This window comes from Piliocolobus tephrosceles, chromosome 16 (genome assembly GCF_002776525.5).
Source record: "Piliocolobus tephrosceles isolate RC106 chromosome 16, ASM277652v3, whole genome shotgun sequence".
In the NCBI taxonomy this organism is placed as follows: domain Eukaryota; kingdom Metazoa; phylum Chordata; class Mammalia; order Primates; family Cercopithecidae; genus Piliocolobus; species Piliocolobus tephrosceles.
The window spans coordinates 23,730,671-23,751,206 of NC_045449.1; the positions used below are offsets into that span (position 1 = coordinate 23,730,671).

At 51.1% G+C, this 20,536-nt stretch overlaps 1 protein-coding gene across 3 annotated transcripts in view; it reads right to left on the reverse strand.

The window, feature by feature from the left end:
- Positions 1-17,993, reverse strand: part of MYO18A (myosin XVIIIA) — a 107,018-nt gene extending 89,025 nt beyond the window's left edge. For 2 of the 3 annotated variants that reach the window (XM_023183925.2, XM_023183924.2), the window contains exon 1: positions 3,458-4,456. In XM_023183925.2, the coding sequence (XP_023039693.1) occupies positions 3,458-4,456 (999 nt within the window). Of the gene's footprint in view, positions 1-3,457; positions 4,539-17,885 lie in introns of those variants that run through there. The other variant, XM_023183923.2, reaches the window with a different exon arrangement.
- Positions 17,994-20,536: the final 2,543 nt, after the last annotated feature.

A 20,536-nucleotide genomic window follows, 5' to 3' on the forward strand; every position in this document is an offset into this window, starting at 1 on the left:
CTTCACTCATCTACCACCCAGATGTCAGCTTGCGCTGACCCATCCACAAGACTGGACTTGAAGCCCCTCTACTGCACTCCTAGCACCAGGACTGGCCCCTGTGGTTGAGTTTCTCAGAGAATACTGTCATGGTCTGCTGCTGGACCATCTTTCCTGCTAACTATGAGCTCCTTGGGGCTGGGATTATGTGCTGCTCACCGCTGGAGCCCAGGACCTAGTATGCAGTAAGTGCTCAACAAATGCTTCCCTAATGGACGGGCAGGTGGAAGGTAGATAGCAGTAGAAAACGCTGTTCTCCCAGGCCTGCTGGTTGATTTCTACCAGGCCCCAAGTCTACCCTACCACTGTGGCTCACCCCTGCTCCCAGCGGAACCTCATCTAGCAGCTACCAGGACACATGAAGGTGTGAACCCAGCATTCTGGACACACACCATGTGAGAGGGAAACCCAAGGGGCTGTGTCTCCCTAGGGCCTTCTAACAGGCCATGGAGAGGAGCCGGGGGCCTGGCCACATCTGTGTGCAGGAAGAGAACAGATGGCTAGTCAGCTCCCTCAGAGCTCCCTGGTGACGGGCAATGTGTAGACACAGTTGATGGATGGCCTGATGGCAGGGTGGCCAGCAAGAGCTGTCCCTGTGGGGCTACAGTCATCAGGGTATCCCTCCCAGGAGTCTGGAGGAGGCAGGAAGACTTCTCTTGGCGCATAACTGGGATTAGAACTGCTGCCAAGACAGGGAGCAGGAGGAGTAAAAGGAAGAGGAGGAGATAGAGGCTGAGGGTACAGAAGAGGCTGCAGTACCCCACGCCACTCCCAGGCCTGTCCCAGGAAGCTGGAAATGCTGGGCTCACCCTGCTCCTCTCTGCTTGTGGCATGAGTCCCCACCACCTACCTGGATGAGAAAAGATACGGGCTTCTTTCAGCCCTATGCATCTCCTTATCCTGCCACATGGCTCTAGGAGATGCATGGGGATGGGGTTTGCTACTGTGCCCTCTGGCAGATGACACAGGCTGAGGCTTGTGGAAGTCCTCTGGGCACCAGCTGGGCTTACCCCATAGGAGCTAGAGTGAGCCAGCATTTCAGGGATACCAGCTGTAACCTGGAATCCACCAGGGCCTCCAAAGCTAAACCATCTACTTCCCCAAGGATGGGATAGCAGCAGCTAGTTGGGAAGGGAAAGCTAAGAAATGTGAGATGCCAGGATGATCCCTGTGCTATAAAGAGAAAACCAAGCAGCATCTGGGATGCCAGGCCCAGGGCCCCATAGAGGCCTTGCTGTGGTTCAGCAGGGAGCTGGCAACAATCCCCTGGGGGATTCATTCTTTAAGAAGAAAATTCCATCTGTTAAAAGCAGTGTTAGCCTGGAAGAACGCAGACAGGCATGGCAACATGTTACAGTCTTTGCTTCTTTTTTTTTGGAGATGGAGTTTTGCTCTTACTGCCCAGGCTGGAGTTCAATGGCTTGATCTCGGCTCACCACAACCTCCGCCTCCCAGGTTCAAGTGATTCTCCTACCTCAGCCTCCCGAGTAGCTGGGATTACAGGCATGCGCCACCACACCCAGCTAATTTTTGTATTTTTAGTAGAGACTAAGTTTCTTCAGGTTGGTCAGGCTGCTCTCAAACTCCTGACCTCAGGTGATCCACCCACCTCGGCCTCCCAAAGTGCTGGGATTACAGGCGTGAGCCACTGCGCCCAGCCCAGTCTTTGCTTCTGACATAAAGACCCCTCCCTTGTTCTTCCCCCTCTACCTCGTGGTTCTCTGAGTTCCACCTAACCTGGTGGTTAAAACATAGTAGGTGCTCAATGTGTGCTTCTGGAATGAAGAATCCAGGTCTTCCACACAGGCCTCCTCCCATTCACTACCCTTCCCTGACTAGCAAAGCTGCCTAAACCCAGCTAGCTCCGGGTTAAAGGAAGGCCTGGAACCCAACTACAGTGCTTCCTGACAATCTGATCCTGCCACTGCCAGCCCCTCTTCAGGCCCAAGGTGCTGCTGCATTGAGCAGCCATCCTTAGCAGCTGCTTCCCCTCCCTGGGAGAAAGCTGGGACTGGGACTCTGCCTGTTTCCTCCCAGTTCTGACTTTGACACATCTGGCTGGTCACTTAGTACCAAAAGGTCCTGGTCAGGCAGCAGGGGCCATGATCTGGACGATCTGGACGATCCTAAAACCCACAGCTGGGAGGGGAAGATGGCCAGAGGTCAACTTGTCCTTCGTATACTATCTCCAGGCAGGACATTCAAACTGCTAGGTAGCCACCCTATCAAAAGACCCCTGGGATTAGTGAGCTTGATGCCCCATGGAGATCTGTTCCTCCATCTGATCTAAACCTCTCTGCTCCTCTGCTTCCTGCTGCTCTTTTTGCATGGGCAGCTGGGATCTCAGGGACAGTCAGGACATACTATCTGTGCGGGTTTTATTCCTCTTGCTTTTCTAGGTCCACACTTTTTCTCCTTCCAGGAGAGGTAATAAAGACTCTTGGAGCCCAAGTGACCTTTATAAATCAGATCCAGTTACTCCCCTGCTTCGAACCCATCGATGATCCCATTTCACTGGGATGAAATCTGAATTCCAACTGTGACTTATAAGGTCCTCCATGATCTGCCCCTGCTCTCTCTGCAGCCTCACCTGGTATTCCCTTGCTCACTCAGGGGCCAGAGGAGGCTCTGGCCTGAGGTCATCTTTCTCAAAGATATAATCATACCAGCTGTACATCTCAGATGTTTCATGACAGCCCTAATTTGAAATCATTTGTCTTTTTTATCCCCAAGATCTAAATAACACGGAAATATTGTATTTTACCATCCAGATTGTCTCTTACATCTGGAAGTGACACAGGTTAGCCTATACACCCCAATTTAGGGCTCAGGAAATATGGTGCCCAAACCCCTAACCCATCCTTGTAATGGAGAAGCTGAATACTTTCACAGTAATTACTAACCAACAGCAGACCTCTCTCAAGGGCTCCAGAGCTGAAACTAAGGTTCAGGCAGAGTTTGGTCTAGCCCATCACCCTTGAGAAAGGCATTATGCTGAATTCAGTTAAGTCAGTCCAACAGACACAGAACACTGGAGGCAACCATAAAACCATGAGGCCGGGCCAAACTGCTCAGAACTCTACCGGAGTGAACCTCTAGGGACTTGTCCTCAGCTCCCAGACATGGTTGAGAGACAAAGGTGTGACTCCTTTAATGTCCTTGTCTTTCTTCATTAGGTTAAACATGGTGGGGGTGATGTTTGTAGGGGTGGCACCCCCAGAGGATAATGAGCATGGGGCACCTTCTCCTGAGCTCATGCTTCCCCACAGGCTCAGAGAGCAGCACGGCTTCCCCACTTACACACTGCCCGGCTTTGATCGCAGCTCGTGGGGACCCTGATTACCCAGTCAAGCACAATAGCAGGAAGTGCCCACATTCCCCATCCCTGCTCAGCCCAGGTGCCCAGGGAAGCACTCACATCGGATGGCTCCCTGCGAGGTCCCTGGCCGCTCCTCAGCCAGCTCCTGCTGAGTTCGCTGAGCTCTGGAATGGGCTGCACCTTGAGCCGTACGCTGTCCCCTGACTGCCGGATCATCTCCACAATTTCATCCCTGGACTTGCTCTCCACATTGTGCCCATTAATCTCCACCAGTCGATCTCCTGGCACCAGCCCCAAGGCCAGGTCCTTGGTGCCTGCACCAGGCTCAGCAAAGTGGACCACCCGCCGATAGGCCTGGCCCTCAGGGCCGCGATCCAGCATGGTTGTGCGCCGCAGGGAGAAGCCAAAGTCTCCAGTGGGCCGACGTTGCAGCTCCAGCTCCCGGAGGGCAGGTGGGGGCAGGGGCACCACGGGAGGCAGGCGCAGGTCGACTGGGAACTTTTTAGTCACTAGCTCAGGGGCTCGGGATCGGTGCCCTGGTCGAGGGATGCCTGGGCCAGGATGCTGCACCAGCTGTCCCTCTAGAGTCCTCACCTCCACCTGTGGTGAGGGGGCGGCAGAGTGCTCTGAGGGCGTCGAGGTTTCTGAGGCGCTCTCATCCCGGCTACGCTGGGAGAAGGAAAAGCGCTTGACAATCATCTGTGAGTTCTGCTTGGCCAGTGAGCCGAACTTGGCTGCCCGCTGCAGCACCGAGCCACGGAAGCTGCCCTCCTCACCCTTGAGGTCATCGCTGGAGCTGGCTGTGCTTAGATGGCCCGAGTCCAGGATGATGCTGCCCCGGTTACTGTCGGAGTCAATGTCAGTTAGGTGCAGGTCAGAGCCGCTGGCCACCTTGATGGGGATAGGGTTGGAGATTTCCAGGCGCGTCTTGGATTCACGCTTGGAGGAGCGGTTCAGGTTGAAGAAGCCGCGTCGCAGGCTCATCTCCTCCAGGCTCCGAAGCTCTGCCGCTGACATCCGCTCCTTTTTCTCCTTTTTCTCCTTCTTCTCCTTCCGCCCGCCATCTTTGTCCTTGTCTTTCTTCATTAGGTTAAACATGGTGGGGGTGCTGTTTGTATGGGGTAGCACCCCCAGAGGATTATGAGTGCTTAGCACAGGGCCTTGGTGCCCCACTTTGCTGCTGCAAACAGAAACACAGAGAGAGAAAGGTTATTCCAACAGAGCCTCATGTGTCTCTAGTCCAGACATAACCAAATGATACAGCTACTCCTCAGTGAGTACTAGCTATGTCCCAGGCACTCTGCTTTACCCACTATTGTCTCCATTGATTTAATCCTTACAACCTTTCTATAGGTAGTTACTATTATTACCCCGTTTTACAAATAAGGAAACTTGAGGTTTAGATAAGGCGGTAAAAGCCCAGATTCCAAAGCCTGTCATTTCCTTGAATCCTTGACAGACCAAGGCTTAGGCGTACCTGGAGATAGTATGTGGGAGATCTGACCTCCTGGTAAGAGAATACTTCAAGCCAACCTGGGACCTGACTTAAGATTCAAACACACAGCGAGGAGGGTGGCTCATGCCTGTAATCCTAGCACTTTGGGAGGCTGAAGCAAGAGGATCGATTCAGCCCAGGAGTTTAAGACCAGCCTGGACAACATGGTGAGATCCTATCTCTACAAAAATATTTTAAAAATTAGCCAGGCGTGGTGGTGCATGCCCACAGTCCTAGCTACTTGGGAATCTGAGGATTGCTTGAGCCCAGGAGGTCGAGGTTGCAGTGAACTATCATCACACTACTCCAGCCTGGGCAACACAGTGAGACCCTGTCTCAAAAAAAAACAAGATTCAAACTCAAAGGAAAAAGAAACGGGACTCAATGCAACATCACCTCCCACAGACAATATTCGTTTAAGCAACAGACATCCGATTCTTTGGGCTCTTTCCTGAGCCTGTTATCCCTAGAGTAGCACCCTTAGCCACCGCCTAACAGAAGACCTCAAAGGAATCAACAATTATTTAATGACCACCGCTGCCTAGGCCTAATGCCAGGTACTTTACATGCACTATCTCCTCTGAACCTCATAGCATTCCTGCAAGGTAGATATCATTATTTCCACTGTACAAAGGAGGAAAATGGGACACAGAAAATTAAGTATATGTTAGTTGTCACACAGTTAATAAATGGTGATGTTGGAATTCAGTGGCAAATATTGTGTTCTTTCTAGGGCCTGGGTGACCAAAGTAAAGCAGCAAGAGAAGGAAGGGAAGTTCCAGACCAAACAGAGGATAGACAGCTGCGAGGTGGGGGGTGGGGTAGGGTCCGCTGGATAAACAGGATCCTAAAAAATTCACATCCTTTTCCCCAGACCAACACCTAAATATAGCCCCAGGAAGAAAGCTGTGGTAGCCTGAAAGAAAATCCCAGTCCCAGGGTGTGTGCAACCTACCCACCAACCTACCCAACCCCCTGCACATCTAACGGGACAGGACCAATAAAAACCTGGTGGGGAAGAGTTGAGAGAGTCTTTCTTGTTCTAACCAGCAGGGAACAAGAAAAGGAAATAGGCCATGTCACCTAATTGGAAATTAAATGACATTTTTTTCTCTCTCTGAAAGTCTACCCCTCTGAGTTTCAGACATGGGATCTATAATCTCATCCCTTCTAGTAATGGCCTCTTGCCAGGCCCTGGACAGGCCTTTCCTCTCTGTGTGCCCCACCCCCACAACCAAGCAGGGCCCTCCAGGATCCCCAGTCTACTGAGAGGGACCATCCTTCAACCCTGGTACAATGCTCAGGAAGGTATCAAGGTCAGAAATTCCCAAAGGCCCTAGTGCAATGGCTAATTGCTTCCCCCTGCCCAGCATCCTGACTTGTGCTGCTCCTGGCATACCAACTCATCTCGTTTCTAGAGCAGTGCTGTCCATAAGAAATATAATTCAAGGCCAGGTGCAGTGGCTCATGCCTGCAATCCCTAATACTTTAGGAGGCTGAGGCAGGCAGATCACTTGCGGTCAGAAGTTCAAGACCACTCATGCCTATAATCCCAGCACTTTGGGAGGCTGAGGCAGGCAGATCACCTGAGGTTAAGAGTTAGAGACTAGCCTGGCCAACATAGTAAAAACCCGTCTACTAAAAACACAAAAATGAGCCAGGCGTGATGGTGCACGCCTGTAATCCCAGCTATTCAGGTGGCTGAGGCATGAGAATCACTTGAACCCAGGAGGCAGAGGTGGCGCCATCTCAGCTCACTGCAACCTCCGCCTACCAGGTTCATGCCATTCTCCTGTCTCAGCCTCCCGAGTAGCTGGGACTACAGGTGCCTGCCACCACGCCCGGCTAATTTTCTGTATTTTTAGTGGAGATGAGTTTTCACCGTGTTAGCCAGGATGGTCTCAATCTCCTGACCTTGTGATCTGCCTGCCTCGGCCCCACAAAGTGCTGGGATTACAGGCATGAGCCACCACGCCCAGCCTTGAACTTGTTGGTTCTAAATGCTACGTGCACAGTATCTGGGAGTTAGAAAACAGGAAATCAAGGGCCGAAAAGGCACACAGCCAGGGGCCTTGGCCAGGTAGTCTGAACTGATTTGGGGTGGAGGGGTACCTGACAGCCAGCATTCTCTCTTCAGGGCTCTACTGTGACAAGGGGAGTCTCTCTCCTCCTGAATGTTGATGGGGTGTGGCACAGACCTACCATAAACCAAGATGTGGGATCTTCAGCTGTTACTGCCCACCTTATACCTCACCCACCACTGCTTGCATCATCTTAAAGGGATGGTTTAGAAGATAACTCCAGGGGCACTTGTGGGAGAAATGAAGAAAAAAATCCACCTTGGAGACTTGGATGGGACAACAAGAGTATCTTGGCCTCAGTCCAACCACAGAGAACCCAACTGACTATAATGCTGTCCCACCAAGACACCCAATTCTCGGTCCATAATGCTTACCCAATCCTGGCTCTTTGCTAGGGGCTAGATCGCTGAGTAGTATGAGTGGAAAGGAGCTCCCAGAATTCTAGGATCTTTGGGCTGGAAAGGTCCCTGAAAAAGTCTCAGCAAAAGCTTGTTCCTCACGGTCATTGTGGCAGGCAGGACAGCAGATGGTCACAGCAGCAGCACAAGGAATGGTGCTGGCCAGAAGTTTTAGGAGATTTGGTATCTAGGCCTGGATCTGCCAAAAAATCACTGGGGAACCTTGAGCCTGTCACTCTGCTCAAGGTTGAACTACAGTATGATCTAGATCTCTTCTGGCTCTACAATTCTAAATATCTAATTCTCCTGTGGACACAGGTTAAGTTATTAACCTTCTGCCAAAGGCACCCTTCTCATTCCAACCCTGGGGCCTTCAGAGAATTGCAGCTATGTCAGCCCTGCCCTCACCACCTGTCCTGCCGCCACCATCTACACAGCTCGCAAGGCACCTCTTCCCCACCGCCATCCCCATAATCGCCAGGCCTGGCTGTGGACCTTCTCTCCTGACTCTAGACCTGCCTGGCTCCCTGCAGCCTCCCGTCCAGGATCAGATCTGCAATGCAACTGCTGCTCTATCGCCTTCTTGTAGACCTTGCACTTTCCGGCACCTCCTGGCCTCAGGTCCAAAGTCTCCAACAGCTCTGATACACCACCTTCCTACTCCCTATCCGAGGCTGCAGTTTCTATCTGCCTCCCCTTCCTCTCCTACTCTCTCCCTCCACTCCAGTGAAGGTGACCTTACAATTTTCCTGACCTCTTTTTCTGCGTTTCTCTCCTCACCATACTCTAAGAAGTTTTTCTTAATTTTAAGAAAAGGAAGGCACCTATGTAAGTTAGGGTACGGACCCGAATTATCTTGATCTTACTATCCCCAAAAACAAAAGGAAAGTACATTCTGTCAACTTAACTGCTGTATCACTTTAAGAGAGTAAGCATCCTGAAGGCAATGACCATTCAACTCAAATATACATCTATCTGTCCACCAGAGAGTGCATAAACAATGTTCATATTCATGCAATGGAAGACTACTCAGCAAGAAAAAGGAAACAACTAAAGATACACACAGTAGGGATTAACTTCAAAATCACGATTTCAAGTGAGAGGGAAGGAAGTCTTTGACAAAGAGTACATATTGGTATGATGCTCTTTATATGAAGTTCTAGTGCAGGCAAAACTAACCTATGGTGGCGGTAGGAGTGGGATCACATGAGGGAACTTTTTGGGGTGATGTTCGTGTCCTGTATATTGATAGTGGTTTGGGTTGATAAGTATATGCATTTGTCAAGTCATCAAATGGTGCACATAAGATCTGTGCATTCAGCCAGGCAGGGTGGCTCACGCCTGTAATCCCAGCACTTTGGGAGGCCAACGTGGGTGGATCACGAGGTCAGGAGATCGAGACCATCCTGAAACCCGTCTCTACTAGAAATACAAAAAATTAGCCGGGCATGGTGGCACGCGCCTGTAGTCCCAGCTACTAGGAAGGCTGAGGCAGCAGAATCGCTTGAACCTGGGAGGCGTAGGTTGCAGTAAGCCAAGATCGCGTCACTGCACTCTAACCTGGGAGACAGAACGAGACTCCATCTCAAAAAAAAAAAAAGAAAAAACAAAAGATTTGTGCATTCATTGTTTGTAAATATTTACTCAAAAGAACTATAAATAAATATTGAACTCTAGTGAATGATATATGTTAAAGTATTTGGGGAGAAATATACTGATGTCTACATTTTACTTTGAAATGTATAAAATTTTGGCCGGGCGCGGTGGCTCAAGCCTGTAATCCCAGCACTTTGGGAGGCCGAGACGGGCGGATCACGAGGTCAGGAGATCAAGACCATCCTGGCTAACCCGGTGAAACCCCGTCTCTACTAAAAACACACAAAAAAACTAGCCGGGCGAGGTGGCGGGCGCCTGTAGTCCCAGCTACTCCGGAGGCTGAGGCAGGAGAATGGCTGAACCCGGGAGGCGGAGCTTGCAGTGAGCTGAGATCCGGCCACTGCACTCCAGCCCGGGCGACAGAGCGAGACTCCGTCTCAAAAAAAAAAAAAAAAAAAAAAAAAAAAAAAGAAATGTATAAAATTTTAAGACAGCTTGATGAGGTTGGGCAAGGTGGCTCACACCTATAATCCCAACACTTTGAGAGGCCGAGATGGGCAGATCGCTTGAGCTCAGGAGTTGGAGGCAAGCCTGGGCAACATGGCAAAGCCCTATCTCTACTCAAAATACAAAAAGGTATGTGGATGTGGTGGTGCATGCCTGTGGGAACTACCTGGGAGGCTAAGGTGTGAAGATCACCTGAGCCTGGGAGGTCGAGGCTACAGTGAGCCACAATCATGCCATTGCACTCCAGCCTGGGTAACAGAGTGAGACCCTGTCTCAAAAAAAAAACCATAGCCTGATGGATGGACCAAGGGATAAAGATGTGTAAAAGCAACGATAGGAAAATGTTAATTGCAGAATTTAGGAGATGAAGAGTATTCACTGCAAAATTCTTTAACTTTTCTGAATGTTTGCAGGTCACTGTGATAAAATTTGGAGAAAAAATATGTATCTATCAGTCACTTCCTAAAGGCAAGCAACATAAAGATAAATAAGCCCAGTGTCAGATCTCAGGCTTTGGATATCAAGTAACAAACCTGTGAACAAATCTGAGTAAATAGGGCCAGGTGCGATGGCTCATGCCTATAATCCTAGCACTTTGGGAGGCCGAGGAGGACAGATCACCTGAGATCAGGTGTTCGAAACCAGCCTGGTCAACATGGTGAAACCTCATCTCTACTAAAAGTAGCTGGGCATGGTGACATGCACCTGTAATCCCAGCTACTGAGGAAGCTGAGGCAGGAGAATCGCTGGAACCTGGGAGGCAGAGGTTGCAGTGAGCTGAGATTGCGCCACTGCACTCCAACCTGGGCGATAGAACAAGACTCCATCTAAAAAAAAAAATTAAATACAAATGAAAAAAAATCTGAGTAAATAGCTATGCAATCTCAGGCAAGTCACTTAAGGCCTCCATGCCTCCATTTCCTCATCTGTAAAATGCAGATAATAATGGTACCTACCACCTAAAGGTGGCGGAATTAAATGAAATACATTTAATTACCCTCAGAGAGGTACCTAATAGTAGCAGGGCACATTTTTTGCCATCTAAATGGGACAGCAGAGAGGATAACAGAGTGCACAAATGACCATCAGCACAAGTATGACTAAAATAAATCAAAACCTTTGTATATGGAAAGTAAAGTCCAAAGAAGTGAAGGTAACTTGATAAGCACAAGGCCAAGCTGGATCACACTGGCTTGAGTCCAGAGGGCCCACGTAGTTAGTGCCAAGGATACTATGGACAGGCAATTTGTAGGGACAGAAATACAAATGGCCAACAAACATGAACAGGTATTCAGCCTCCACAATATTCACAGACATGTGAAATTGAGGTATACTATTTTCTTTTTTTTTTTTTTTTTTTTTTTTTTTTTTGAGACGGAGTCTTGCTCTATCGCCCAGGCTGGAGTACTATTTTCAATTAGCAGTTTGGTAAAAACTATGAAGATTGATAACATTAATCAATTAGGGCATGGGATGCAGGGAGTCTCATAAGTCTTGGTGGAAACACAAATTGGTAGGTTGGTGCAAAAGTAATTGTGGTTTTTGCCGTTAACTTTTGATGGCAAAAACCTCAATTACTTTTGCACCAACTAATATATTTTCAGAGGTCAAGTTAGTAGTATCTATGAAAAAAAAATTTTTTTTTTAAGAGACAAGGTCTTGCTTTGTCACCCAGGCTGGAGTTTGGTGGCTCAATCATAGATCACTGCAGCCTTGAACTCCTGGGCTCAAGTGATCCCCCTGTCTCAGCCTCCTCAGTAGCTGGGACTACAGGTGTGTGCCACCATTACTGGCTAACTTTTTAAAAATTGTTTTAGACACAGGGTCTTGCTATTCTGTCCAGGCTGATCTCAAACTCCTGGCCCCAAGCAATCCTCCTGCCTCAGCCTCCTGAGTAGCTAGGATTATAGGCACCACCACTGCACCTGGCATATGAAAATATTTATGTACATATTCTTTGGGCAATTCCATTATAAGACATCTATAGGTACATTCACATAATACACACGGCTAATCCTTGAAGCACTGTTTATAATAGCAAGTCTATAAATATAAAAGTTCTTACTAGAGAATAGTAAAACTGGCCAGGGGCAGTGGCTCAGGCCTCTAATTCCAGCACTTTGGGAGGCCAAGGCAGGAGGACTGCTTGAGCCCAGGAGTTTGAGACTAGCCTGGACAACATAGTGGGACTCTGATTCCACAATTTTTTTTAAAAAAGTAGCTAGGCAGTGGTGCACACCTGTAATACCAGCTACTTGGGAGGTTGACGTGGGAGAATATCACTTGAACCTAGGAGGTCAAGGCTGCATGAGCCAAGATTCATGCTACTGTGCTCTAGCCTGGGTAGAGGGAGATTATGTCTCAAAAAAAAAAAAAGGCTGGGCATGGTGGCTCACACCTGTAATCCCAACATTTTGGGAGTCTGAGGCAGGTGGATCACTTGAGGTCAGGAGTTCGAGACCAGCCTGGCCAACATGGTGAAACCCCATCTTTACTAAAAACACAAAAATTTGCCAGTGTAGTGGCGCACCTGTAATCCCAGCTACTCAGGAGGCTGAGGCAGAAGAATCACTTGAATCCAGGAGGTGGAGGTTGCAGTGGGCCAAGATCATGCCATTGCACTCCAGCCTGCGTGAGAGGGCGAGACTCCATCTCAAAAAAAAAAAAAAAAAAAAAAAAAAAAAGCTAAATTATACAACTGAGCAGTTGTATAAGTAAAAGTAAAAAGAATGAAGTAGACTTCTATACACTGACCTGGAAATATTCTATACTATATTGTTAAGTGAAAAAACAGGTTGCAGGATAGTTTATAATTTTGCTAAAATTTAAAAATCTATATTACATGTACATTTGTACAATATTTGCATATGTGTAGGAAAAACGTATGCTCTGGGGAGGAGACCGGAATTTTAGAAGGGTCAAATAGACTTGTGTTTCATCCGTATTTTAATTTTTTTTTTCTTTTTTTTAAATAATAGAGATGGGGTCTCACCATGTTGGTCAGGCTGATCTTGAACTCCTGGCTTCAAGCGGTCCACCCACCTTGGCCTCCAAAGTGCTGGGATTATAGGCATGGGCCACCACATCCAGGCTATATTTTAGTTTTTTATAAGAACATTCATCTGGTAAATGTGTATTTGCTTACACCTAGGAGCTTTAGGGAGTCGGATTATCTATCATTTTTCTACCTTTCTTTCATCTTTTTTTTTTTTTTTTTTTTTTTGAGACAGGGTCTCACTGTGTCCTCCAGGCTAGAGTGTGGTCGTGCCATCTCAGTTCACTGCAGCCTCAACCTCCTGGGGCTCAAGCCATCCTTCCCACTTCAGCCTCCTCAGTAGCCGGACTACAGGCATGCCCCACCACACCCAGCTAATTTTTGTATTTGTTGTAGAGACAGGGTCTCTCCATGTTGCCCAGCCTGGTCTCAAATTCCTGGGCTCAAGCGATCTGCCTATCTCGGCCTCCCAAAGTCCTGGGATTACAGGTGTGAGCCACTGCATCTGGCCTCCTACAGGAAATTTTAAAATAGTTATAAAAGATGATATTTTATATAACATATATTAAACTATAAACATACATAATGCCTAAAATATATATAATAAGCTTTTAAAAAGCAGTCTGGCCAGGCGCGGTGGCTCATGCCTATAATCCCAGCACTCTGGGAGGCCGAGGCAGGTGGATGACGAGGTCAGGAGTTCAAGACCAGCCTGGCCAAGATGGTGAAACCTCGTCTCTACTAAAAACACAAAAAAGTAGCCGGGCGTGGTGGTGGGCGCCTGCAATCCCAGCTACTCGGGAGGCTGAGGCAGAGAATCGCCTGAACCCAGGAGGCGGAGTTTTCAGTGAGCCGAGATCACGCCACTGCACTCCAGCCCGGGCTACAGAGCAAGACTCCTTCTAAAAAAAAGCAGCAAGTCTGGAAAAATTCGATCCAAAAATCGATCAGTGGGCATCTCTGGAGAGTAGGGGAGAAGAAGGGTAACACTTTAGTAACGCTTTAGCTTTCTACCTAATGATTCAACTTTTTTCCAGACTAAAATAAACGTCTGGACAAACTAGTGGGTAATCCACTAGCAGTAAAGCTGCAAACAGGGTAATGGTCAGTTTAAAGATTGCCTTCATGTCTTGAAAAAGTTTCGGTGGCTTAGGGGACTTAGTTAAAATAGAGCTCACTGGTGTCTTGTGGCTGTAAGTGGGGACACATTTAAATGGGTCACCCTGCAGCTAGCAAAAGAAAGAAAGAAAGAAAAAAACCAGGAAATGGAAACTATAACTTTAGAGTCCCAAGACAAGGGTGCCCAGACTTGGCTGTGGCGGATAGATTCTTAGGTCAGTCCTCCTACCCCCACACCACACTCATAAATAAATACAAAGGAAATACTTTCCCGAAAGAGCCGGCCTCTCTCCCTTGACCTCTGACCTCCCTGAGCGGCCGCTTCCTCCAGCCCCGGGGCCCCCATCCCGGCTCTGCCCCGCGCCGAGGGTTGTAGTGGCGGCCGGCGGGGTCGCCAGCACCTGGCCTGGCCGCGCGCTCCACGGTGAGCCTCCTCCCGGCTGGCTGTGCTGAGCTCCGCAGTGCCGGGTGACTCCCTGCCAGGTCACACGGAGCTTATCTGGCTCCAGGTGTGCTCCCTCACTCCGACTGCACGCTTCTCACGTGACATCAGCCGGCCCTCCCGCCGCCGCGCGGTGAGCCGGGCGGCCTTCGGCGTTTCCCCGCGGCTGGGCCGGCGCAACCGCCCGCGGCGCTTCCCGCTGCGATCCCATCTCCCCCGGAACGCAGCAATCCCGCGGGCACGGGACGAACGCAAGGGGGAGAGAGCTCCTGCGGCCCCGCCAAGTCCCCTGCTGCTCTTCCAGGTGCACCGCCGGTCGCTCAACTCCGCTAATAGCCCCTTCCGTGTGACCTTGAGCAAGTCCCCTCCCCTCTCTAGGCCTTCACTATTTCAGCTAGAGTATCTTCAAGAGCCTGAGAGCTCAGACTTGGCCCTCAGCTTCTGCTGGGGAGGTATTCTGCTCAACCACACACTGCAGGTTATAATCCCGCTCTACCTCCGACTTGCTGTGTGACCTTCAGCCCATCATCCAACCTCTCTGAATATCAGAGAATAATCACAATAATCACTTGTAAGTGATGATAAAGTACTTGGCAGACAGAAAGGGCCCTGGGTCCTGTAAAATCATCAGTCCAACAACCAAAACTGCTTCCTGACTCTAAAGTCTGAAATGTCAAGGGAAATTGACATTTTACAAGCCCTGCAATTCCTACTTCAAGAGAAGGGCAGGGAAGTGAAGGTGGGGAGTGCAGGCTCACCAGGTCTGCTCACCACCCCTCCCAATCCAGCTCCTACCTCAGCACCTCCCCACCTCCTCTCATTCAAGCCACCATGGAAAATGCTAGGGGGAAAAAAAAGGTGATAGGGGTGGGGTATGCAGATCTTAAAGCACCCAGGGGTCTGACCCTAAAGCAGAACTTAAACTCCATCAAGCCCCCTACCCATCCCAAGTCCTGTGGGAACCTGTCAATTACAGCAGACAGTGGGCTGGGTGGGCCCTCCTACTGCCCCAAACCTTTAAACTACAACCAGCTAGAGCCCCTCGGTTTTCCCATCACACTCAGGCCTGGGACCCCGGGCCATTAACAAAACCCAGCTCACATGGATGCTCTGGTTCTTGCCTGTGGCGTCCACTCCAGGTGAGAGGATCTGGCTGGGGAGGTCTCTACTTTCAAGGAGTAAGAACAACCCTGCTGCCCTGGAGACCTGTGACACACCAAGTCCGGATGAAGGCTTCCTGAGTTCCAAAAACTCCCAGCTCCACCTCAGCAGGGTGGATTCTCCCTTTCACAGGAGCCCCAGTTCTGCCCCACCCAGTCCACCTTTAGGTACCTGCCTCTGGGGGACCCAGAGTTTTCAGGCCCAGTTTCTGAAGACACATGCACTCCTCAATGAACAGCCACTACCAGGGCCAGTGAGGGGTCCTCCAGGGAACTGGCTGGCTACCCAGACGGCCCAGGAGTGAGGCTGAGAGACCAGGTGGGAGTCAGGAAGGGCATAACCCACATGAGGAAAGTCTGGGGTGCAGGAGGAAGTCCTCAGGCACACAGTCTAGCACCTGGGCCAGGCCAGGAGAGAGTAAACAAACTAGACACTCAGAGCTACCAGGCACCAGGTCATCAGCTGTTCAAAGTTCAAAGCTCCCAAAGCAAGTGACCACCAGCCTGTGGCCCCTCCCATGCCCACCCTCCACCCCCACCTACAACCCTTCTCATTCCCCTAATCCCCTCAGTACAATAGCTGTCCCCAAAGCCATGGTTTTCCTGGAATTGAGGCCACAACCCCGATGTCCTCAACCCAAAATGGACAAGCACACCTCCACCCGAGGCTATATATAACCCGCCATGTCAAATCCAGAAACCAGGAGGATGTTTCCTGGAAAGCCTTCATCACAAAAAAACAGAGGGGAAGCTGAGGAGGTGGGAAGCCATGGACAAAGAGCCAGTGAGGCTTGTCAGGAAGCCAGAGACCTCAGGAGAGCAACTTTCAATATACCCAAATAGAAAGTAGCCCCTGAACTAAAAAGGGTGGGGAACATTAGGCCAGGCCTGTTGCTATGACAACAGGGCACCAATCTGCTCAAGAAAAGGGCTCCAAAGCACAAGGGAAAGGCGGCTTGATTCAATGGGCTCTGTACTCACCGTCCTCCTTAGATGATCTTGCTTTTTTTTTTTTTTTTTTTTTTGAGACAGAGTTTCACTCTTGTTGCCCAGGCTGGAGTGCAATGGCACGATCTCAGCTCACCGCAACCTCCGCCTCCCAGGTTCAAGCAATTCTCCTGCCTCAGCCTTCCAAGTAGCTAGGATTACAGGCATGCACCACCACGCCCGGCTAATTTTGTATTTTTAGTAGAGACGGGGTTTATCCATGTTGAAGTTGGTCTCGAACTCCTGACCTCAGGTGATCCGCCCGCCTCGGCCTCCCAAAGTGCTGGGATTACAGGTGTGAGCCACCGCGCCCGGCCTGATCTCGCTCTTAATCATCCAGGTGGCCTCCCCTCCCTTCCAGCGCGCCCCAGTGCATACACAATTCCCAGAGCTCACTCGCCACAGGGGCACTGATGAGGTCTTCTCGGCCACAGACATGACAGGGGCTCCAAAAGACAAGACGAACCCACACTAACTAGCCCAAGTCATTGGCAGGGTGAAGCGGGGAGGGAACCCAATTCTTTAACTCTGAGTGGCCATCTGAGGGCATGAAGGCCCTAACCAGGACAGTCCCTCTCAGGAAGCATTCCCCGAGCCCTCCCCACACAAACACACACTATGAGGCCAGCGCCAAACACGTGCCCCATTGGTCAAGTGGCCAGGCAAAACGAATACGGGCTCAAAAACAAACTGGCTGTCTTCCTCCCCATCTCCCCCACCCCCTACCTCTGGCTCATTCTGGCCGCAACCTTTCCAACTAATCAGCAAGACACATGTGCCTTGCAGTAGGGCAACTCCCCCCATCTCCACCCCCACAACAAAGCCCCAATGCCTAGCCTGTCCCTGCGGGCCTTATCGCACCCTGGAACATGACCCACACTCCTGGCCAGGCTTGGGACCAAGGAGCGCACCCCCACTAACAAGGGGCAGGGTGAGGGGGCAGCCACCCCTACCACCTCCCCTTCCCATTGGCGAAACAACTGGCATGACAGGTTAGCAGGGCGGGGCGTTGGGGCGGTCTCTCCAGAGGCCTGGGGCAGCTTGTCCGACCTTCCCACACGCACCCCACCCCTCTGCAGGGAAAGGTGAGGTGAGCATTCAGTCGCAGGGTACAGCCTGCACTCCCTAATCCCCAAAGCCTGCCACCATTCATCCCCTCATCTTCTGTCCCAAGAGGAGGGGGCCCAGGGAAGCGGGGTCTCTATTGTTTTGCCAGCTGTCTAGCAGCTGCTCCTTTGAGAGGAGCCCGCAGTCGGCCCGGCAGTGAAAGAGTGAAGGACGCCGGGAGGGATAAATGGCTGGGTAGAGGTGCTCCCCTTCCCCGTGGCTTTCCTCAGCGCCCCGCTCGCTCGCTCCATCGGGAGGCCTGGGCCGGGGCAGGAGAAGTCCCCCCACCCCCGAGGCTGCAGCCCGCACCCCGCAGCTCCGGGCCACCTGGGCGCCTCCAAGCGCCAAATCCCCCCACACTGAAGGCCACCCTGTCCTGCCTCCCTGCGCCCCCCAGGTTGGCTGGAAGGGCCGGTGGTGCCCCTTCCCCGCCGCTCCCGGTCGGCCCCCACCCCCGGGCGTCGAGCTCCACGGCGCCGCCAGGGACGGGAGCCGGGAGTCCGGGCCGCTGCTTCCAGGGGACAGGGGAGGAGGAGGAGCCGGCGGGCCCCGCCGCCCGCCCGCCCGGCCGGAGCCCGCCCCGCCGCCCCACCAGGCCGGGCCCGCCACCGAGCGGCAGCCGCCGCCGACCCGCACTCACCGGCCACCGGAGCCCGCCCGGCAGGCAGCAGAAACGGAGACGCGGCATCCAGCAGCCTCGGCCCGGTCGGGGCTGGAGCAGAGCGCAGCGCGGCGCAGCTCAGCGCCGCCCCCAGCGACCGCGCGAGCCGAGCCGAAAGGGAGCTCCCTGCTGGCTGCTCTGGGGATAAACGCCCGGCCTGCCTGGCAGCGCCAGTGCGCGCCGCCAGACGTGGGCCAGGCGGGCCGGGTGCTGCCCTGGCAGTCTCCGTCCGCAGTAGGCTCTGAAGCCCCCCTCGCTGTGTCTGAGAGAGGCCCTGCCTGGAGTTTCTGTCTGCACTGGGCACTGAAGGCTGTCCGAAAAGGGTCCGAAAGGGGCTGAGTGGCACTGCCCAGGACAGGCACCAGGGTCATGATGAACGTATAGAAGAGGGGCTGTCCAAGGCAGGCACCGAACTCTGCAGGCTGTGTTCAAGGTAGTGCTGTCTAGAGGAAGCAATTAAGTCTTACTGGCCACCACTTCCCAAGGTGGCTCTGCAGAGGCACACACAGGGCCCTGCTGGATGGTGCCCCAGGCCCAGTCCAGACCAGGTACTGCCTGCCATGTCCGAGATGGCATTGCCAGAACGCACTCCCCAAGGTAAAAACAGACTCTCAATAGCTTGGTCTGATAGAGGCCTGTCTCAAAGTGGAGTGGATCAAGAGGTGTACTGGGGCCCAGGAGCCATGACTGTAAGTGCCACTCACTCCCTGAAGGCGTTCACCAATGCCAAGATTAACCCTTTCAGAAGCTCTTTGCAGTGCAGTCTGTCCCTGGGTCCACCGTGTGCTGTAAATATCAAGTGAGCTGCTCTACCCACCAAGAAGACAGTTTGTACTTCCTAGGAGAGGCCAAGGGACATCCAGATACCAGGCCTCCAAGATAGGTGCTATGTCTGGAGTTTGGAGAGAGAAAGAAACGGAGACACTTTTCTGGGCAGTGTCCATGCTGGAGTGGGGTGCGCCAGAATGTGGAAGAAACTGAGTGGGGTGGTGCAGGAAGAAGGGTGTAGCAGACAAAGGCAGCTGCCTCCCTAGACAGCCCAAACAGGAACTTCTCCAGGCAAGGGCAGCCCAACCTGACAGACCAGGGAAGGCTGGAGCAAGGAGGCTCAGAAGCAAAGAGTTGAGTAAGAGTTAGGAGTTTCTGAGGAATAGACCCAGGTAGGATACACATTTTGGAATAACATGCAACTCAAACTCAATTTGACAAACTGCCTGCTAAGTGCCAAGTGCAGCCCCAGGCATTTGGGGTGATACAGAAGGAGATCAGGCATGACATATCTCCAGGGAAATCACATGGGGAACAGGTAGAGCTGAGCTGTGACAGTAGCAGGGTTCACCATGCTGGCATAACTTGGATGATGAGATAGGTGCTATGAGGGGAGGCTTATTTGGCTTGAGGAGTGAGAAGAGCAGCTTCAAAAACATGACATTTGCCGGGCGCGGTGGCTCAAGCCTGTAATCCCAGCACTTTGGGAGGCCGAGACGGGCGGATCACTAGGTCAGGAGATCGAGACCATCCTGGCTAACACTGTGAAACCCCGTCTCTACTAAAAAATACAAAAAAAACTAGCCGGGCGAGGTGGCGGGCGCCTGTAGTCCCAGCTACTCCGGAGGCTGAGGCAGGAGAATGGCGTAAACCCGGGAGGCGGAGCTTGCAGTGAGCTGAGATCGGGCCACTGCACTCCAGCCTGGGCGACAGAGGGAGACTCCGTCTCAAAAAAAAAAAAAAAAAAAAAAAAAACATGACATTTGAGGCCAGGCATGGTGGCTCATGCCTGTAATCCCAGCACTTTGGGAGGCTGAGGCGGGCAGATCCCTTGAGGCCAGCATTCAAGACCAGCCTGGCCTTGAATCCCCATCTCTACTAAAAATACAAAAAATTAACCAGGCATGGTAGTGCACGTCTGTAATCCCAGCTACTTGGGAGACTGAGGCAGGAGAATCTCTTAAATCCGGGGAGCAGAGGTTGCAGTGAGCTGAGATTGCACCACTGTACTTCAGCCTGGGCGACAGAGCAAGACTCTGTCTCCAAAAAAGAAAAAAATCCAAAAACCCAAAAACATGACATTTGAGGGGAACCTTGCAGGCTAGGTAGGACAATGACTATCATTAGTGTTTCCTGAGTACCTACAATATACTGGACACTATCTCTATTCCTCACAATGAACCTGTGAGGAAGACATTATTATTATAGATAGGGGTTGAGTGCATGGACTCTGGAGCTGGATTGCCTGGGTTCAAATCTCAGTTCTGTCAAGTACTAGCTGTGTTACTCTGGGTGATTTATAAAACCTCTCTGTGCTTCACTTTGTTCATCCAAAAAACTGGGATAACAACAGTGACTCCCTCCCTCAAAATTTGTTTTGAAAATTAAATAAGCTTAGTCTTTTCAACACATGGGGCTTTTCAACAAACTGGACATCCACATGCAAAAAAAAAAAAAAAAAAAGAGTCTAGACACAGACCCTATACCCATCACAAAAATTAACTCAGAATAGATGATATACCTAAATGTAAAACACAAAACCATAAAACTGTCTCCTAGAGGATAACATAGGAGAAAACCTAGATGACCTTGAGTATCACAATGACTGTTTAGATACAACACCAAAGGCACCATGAAGAAAG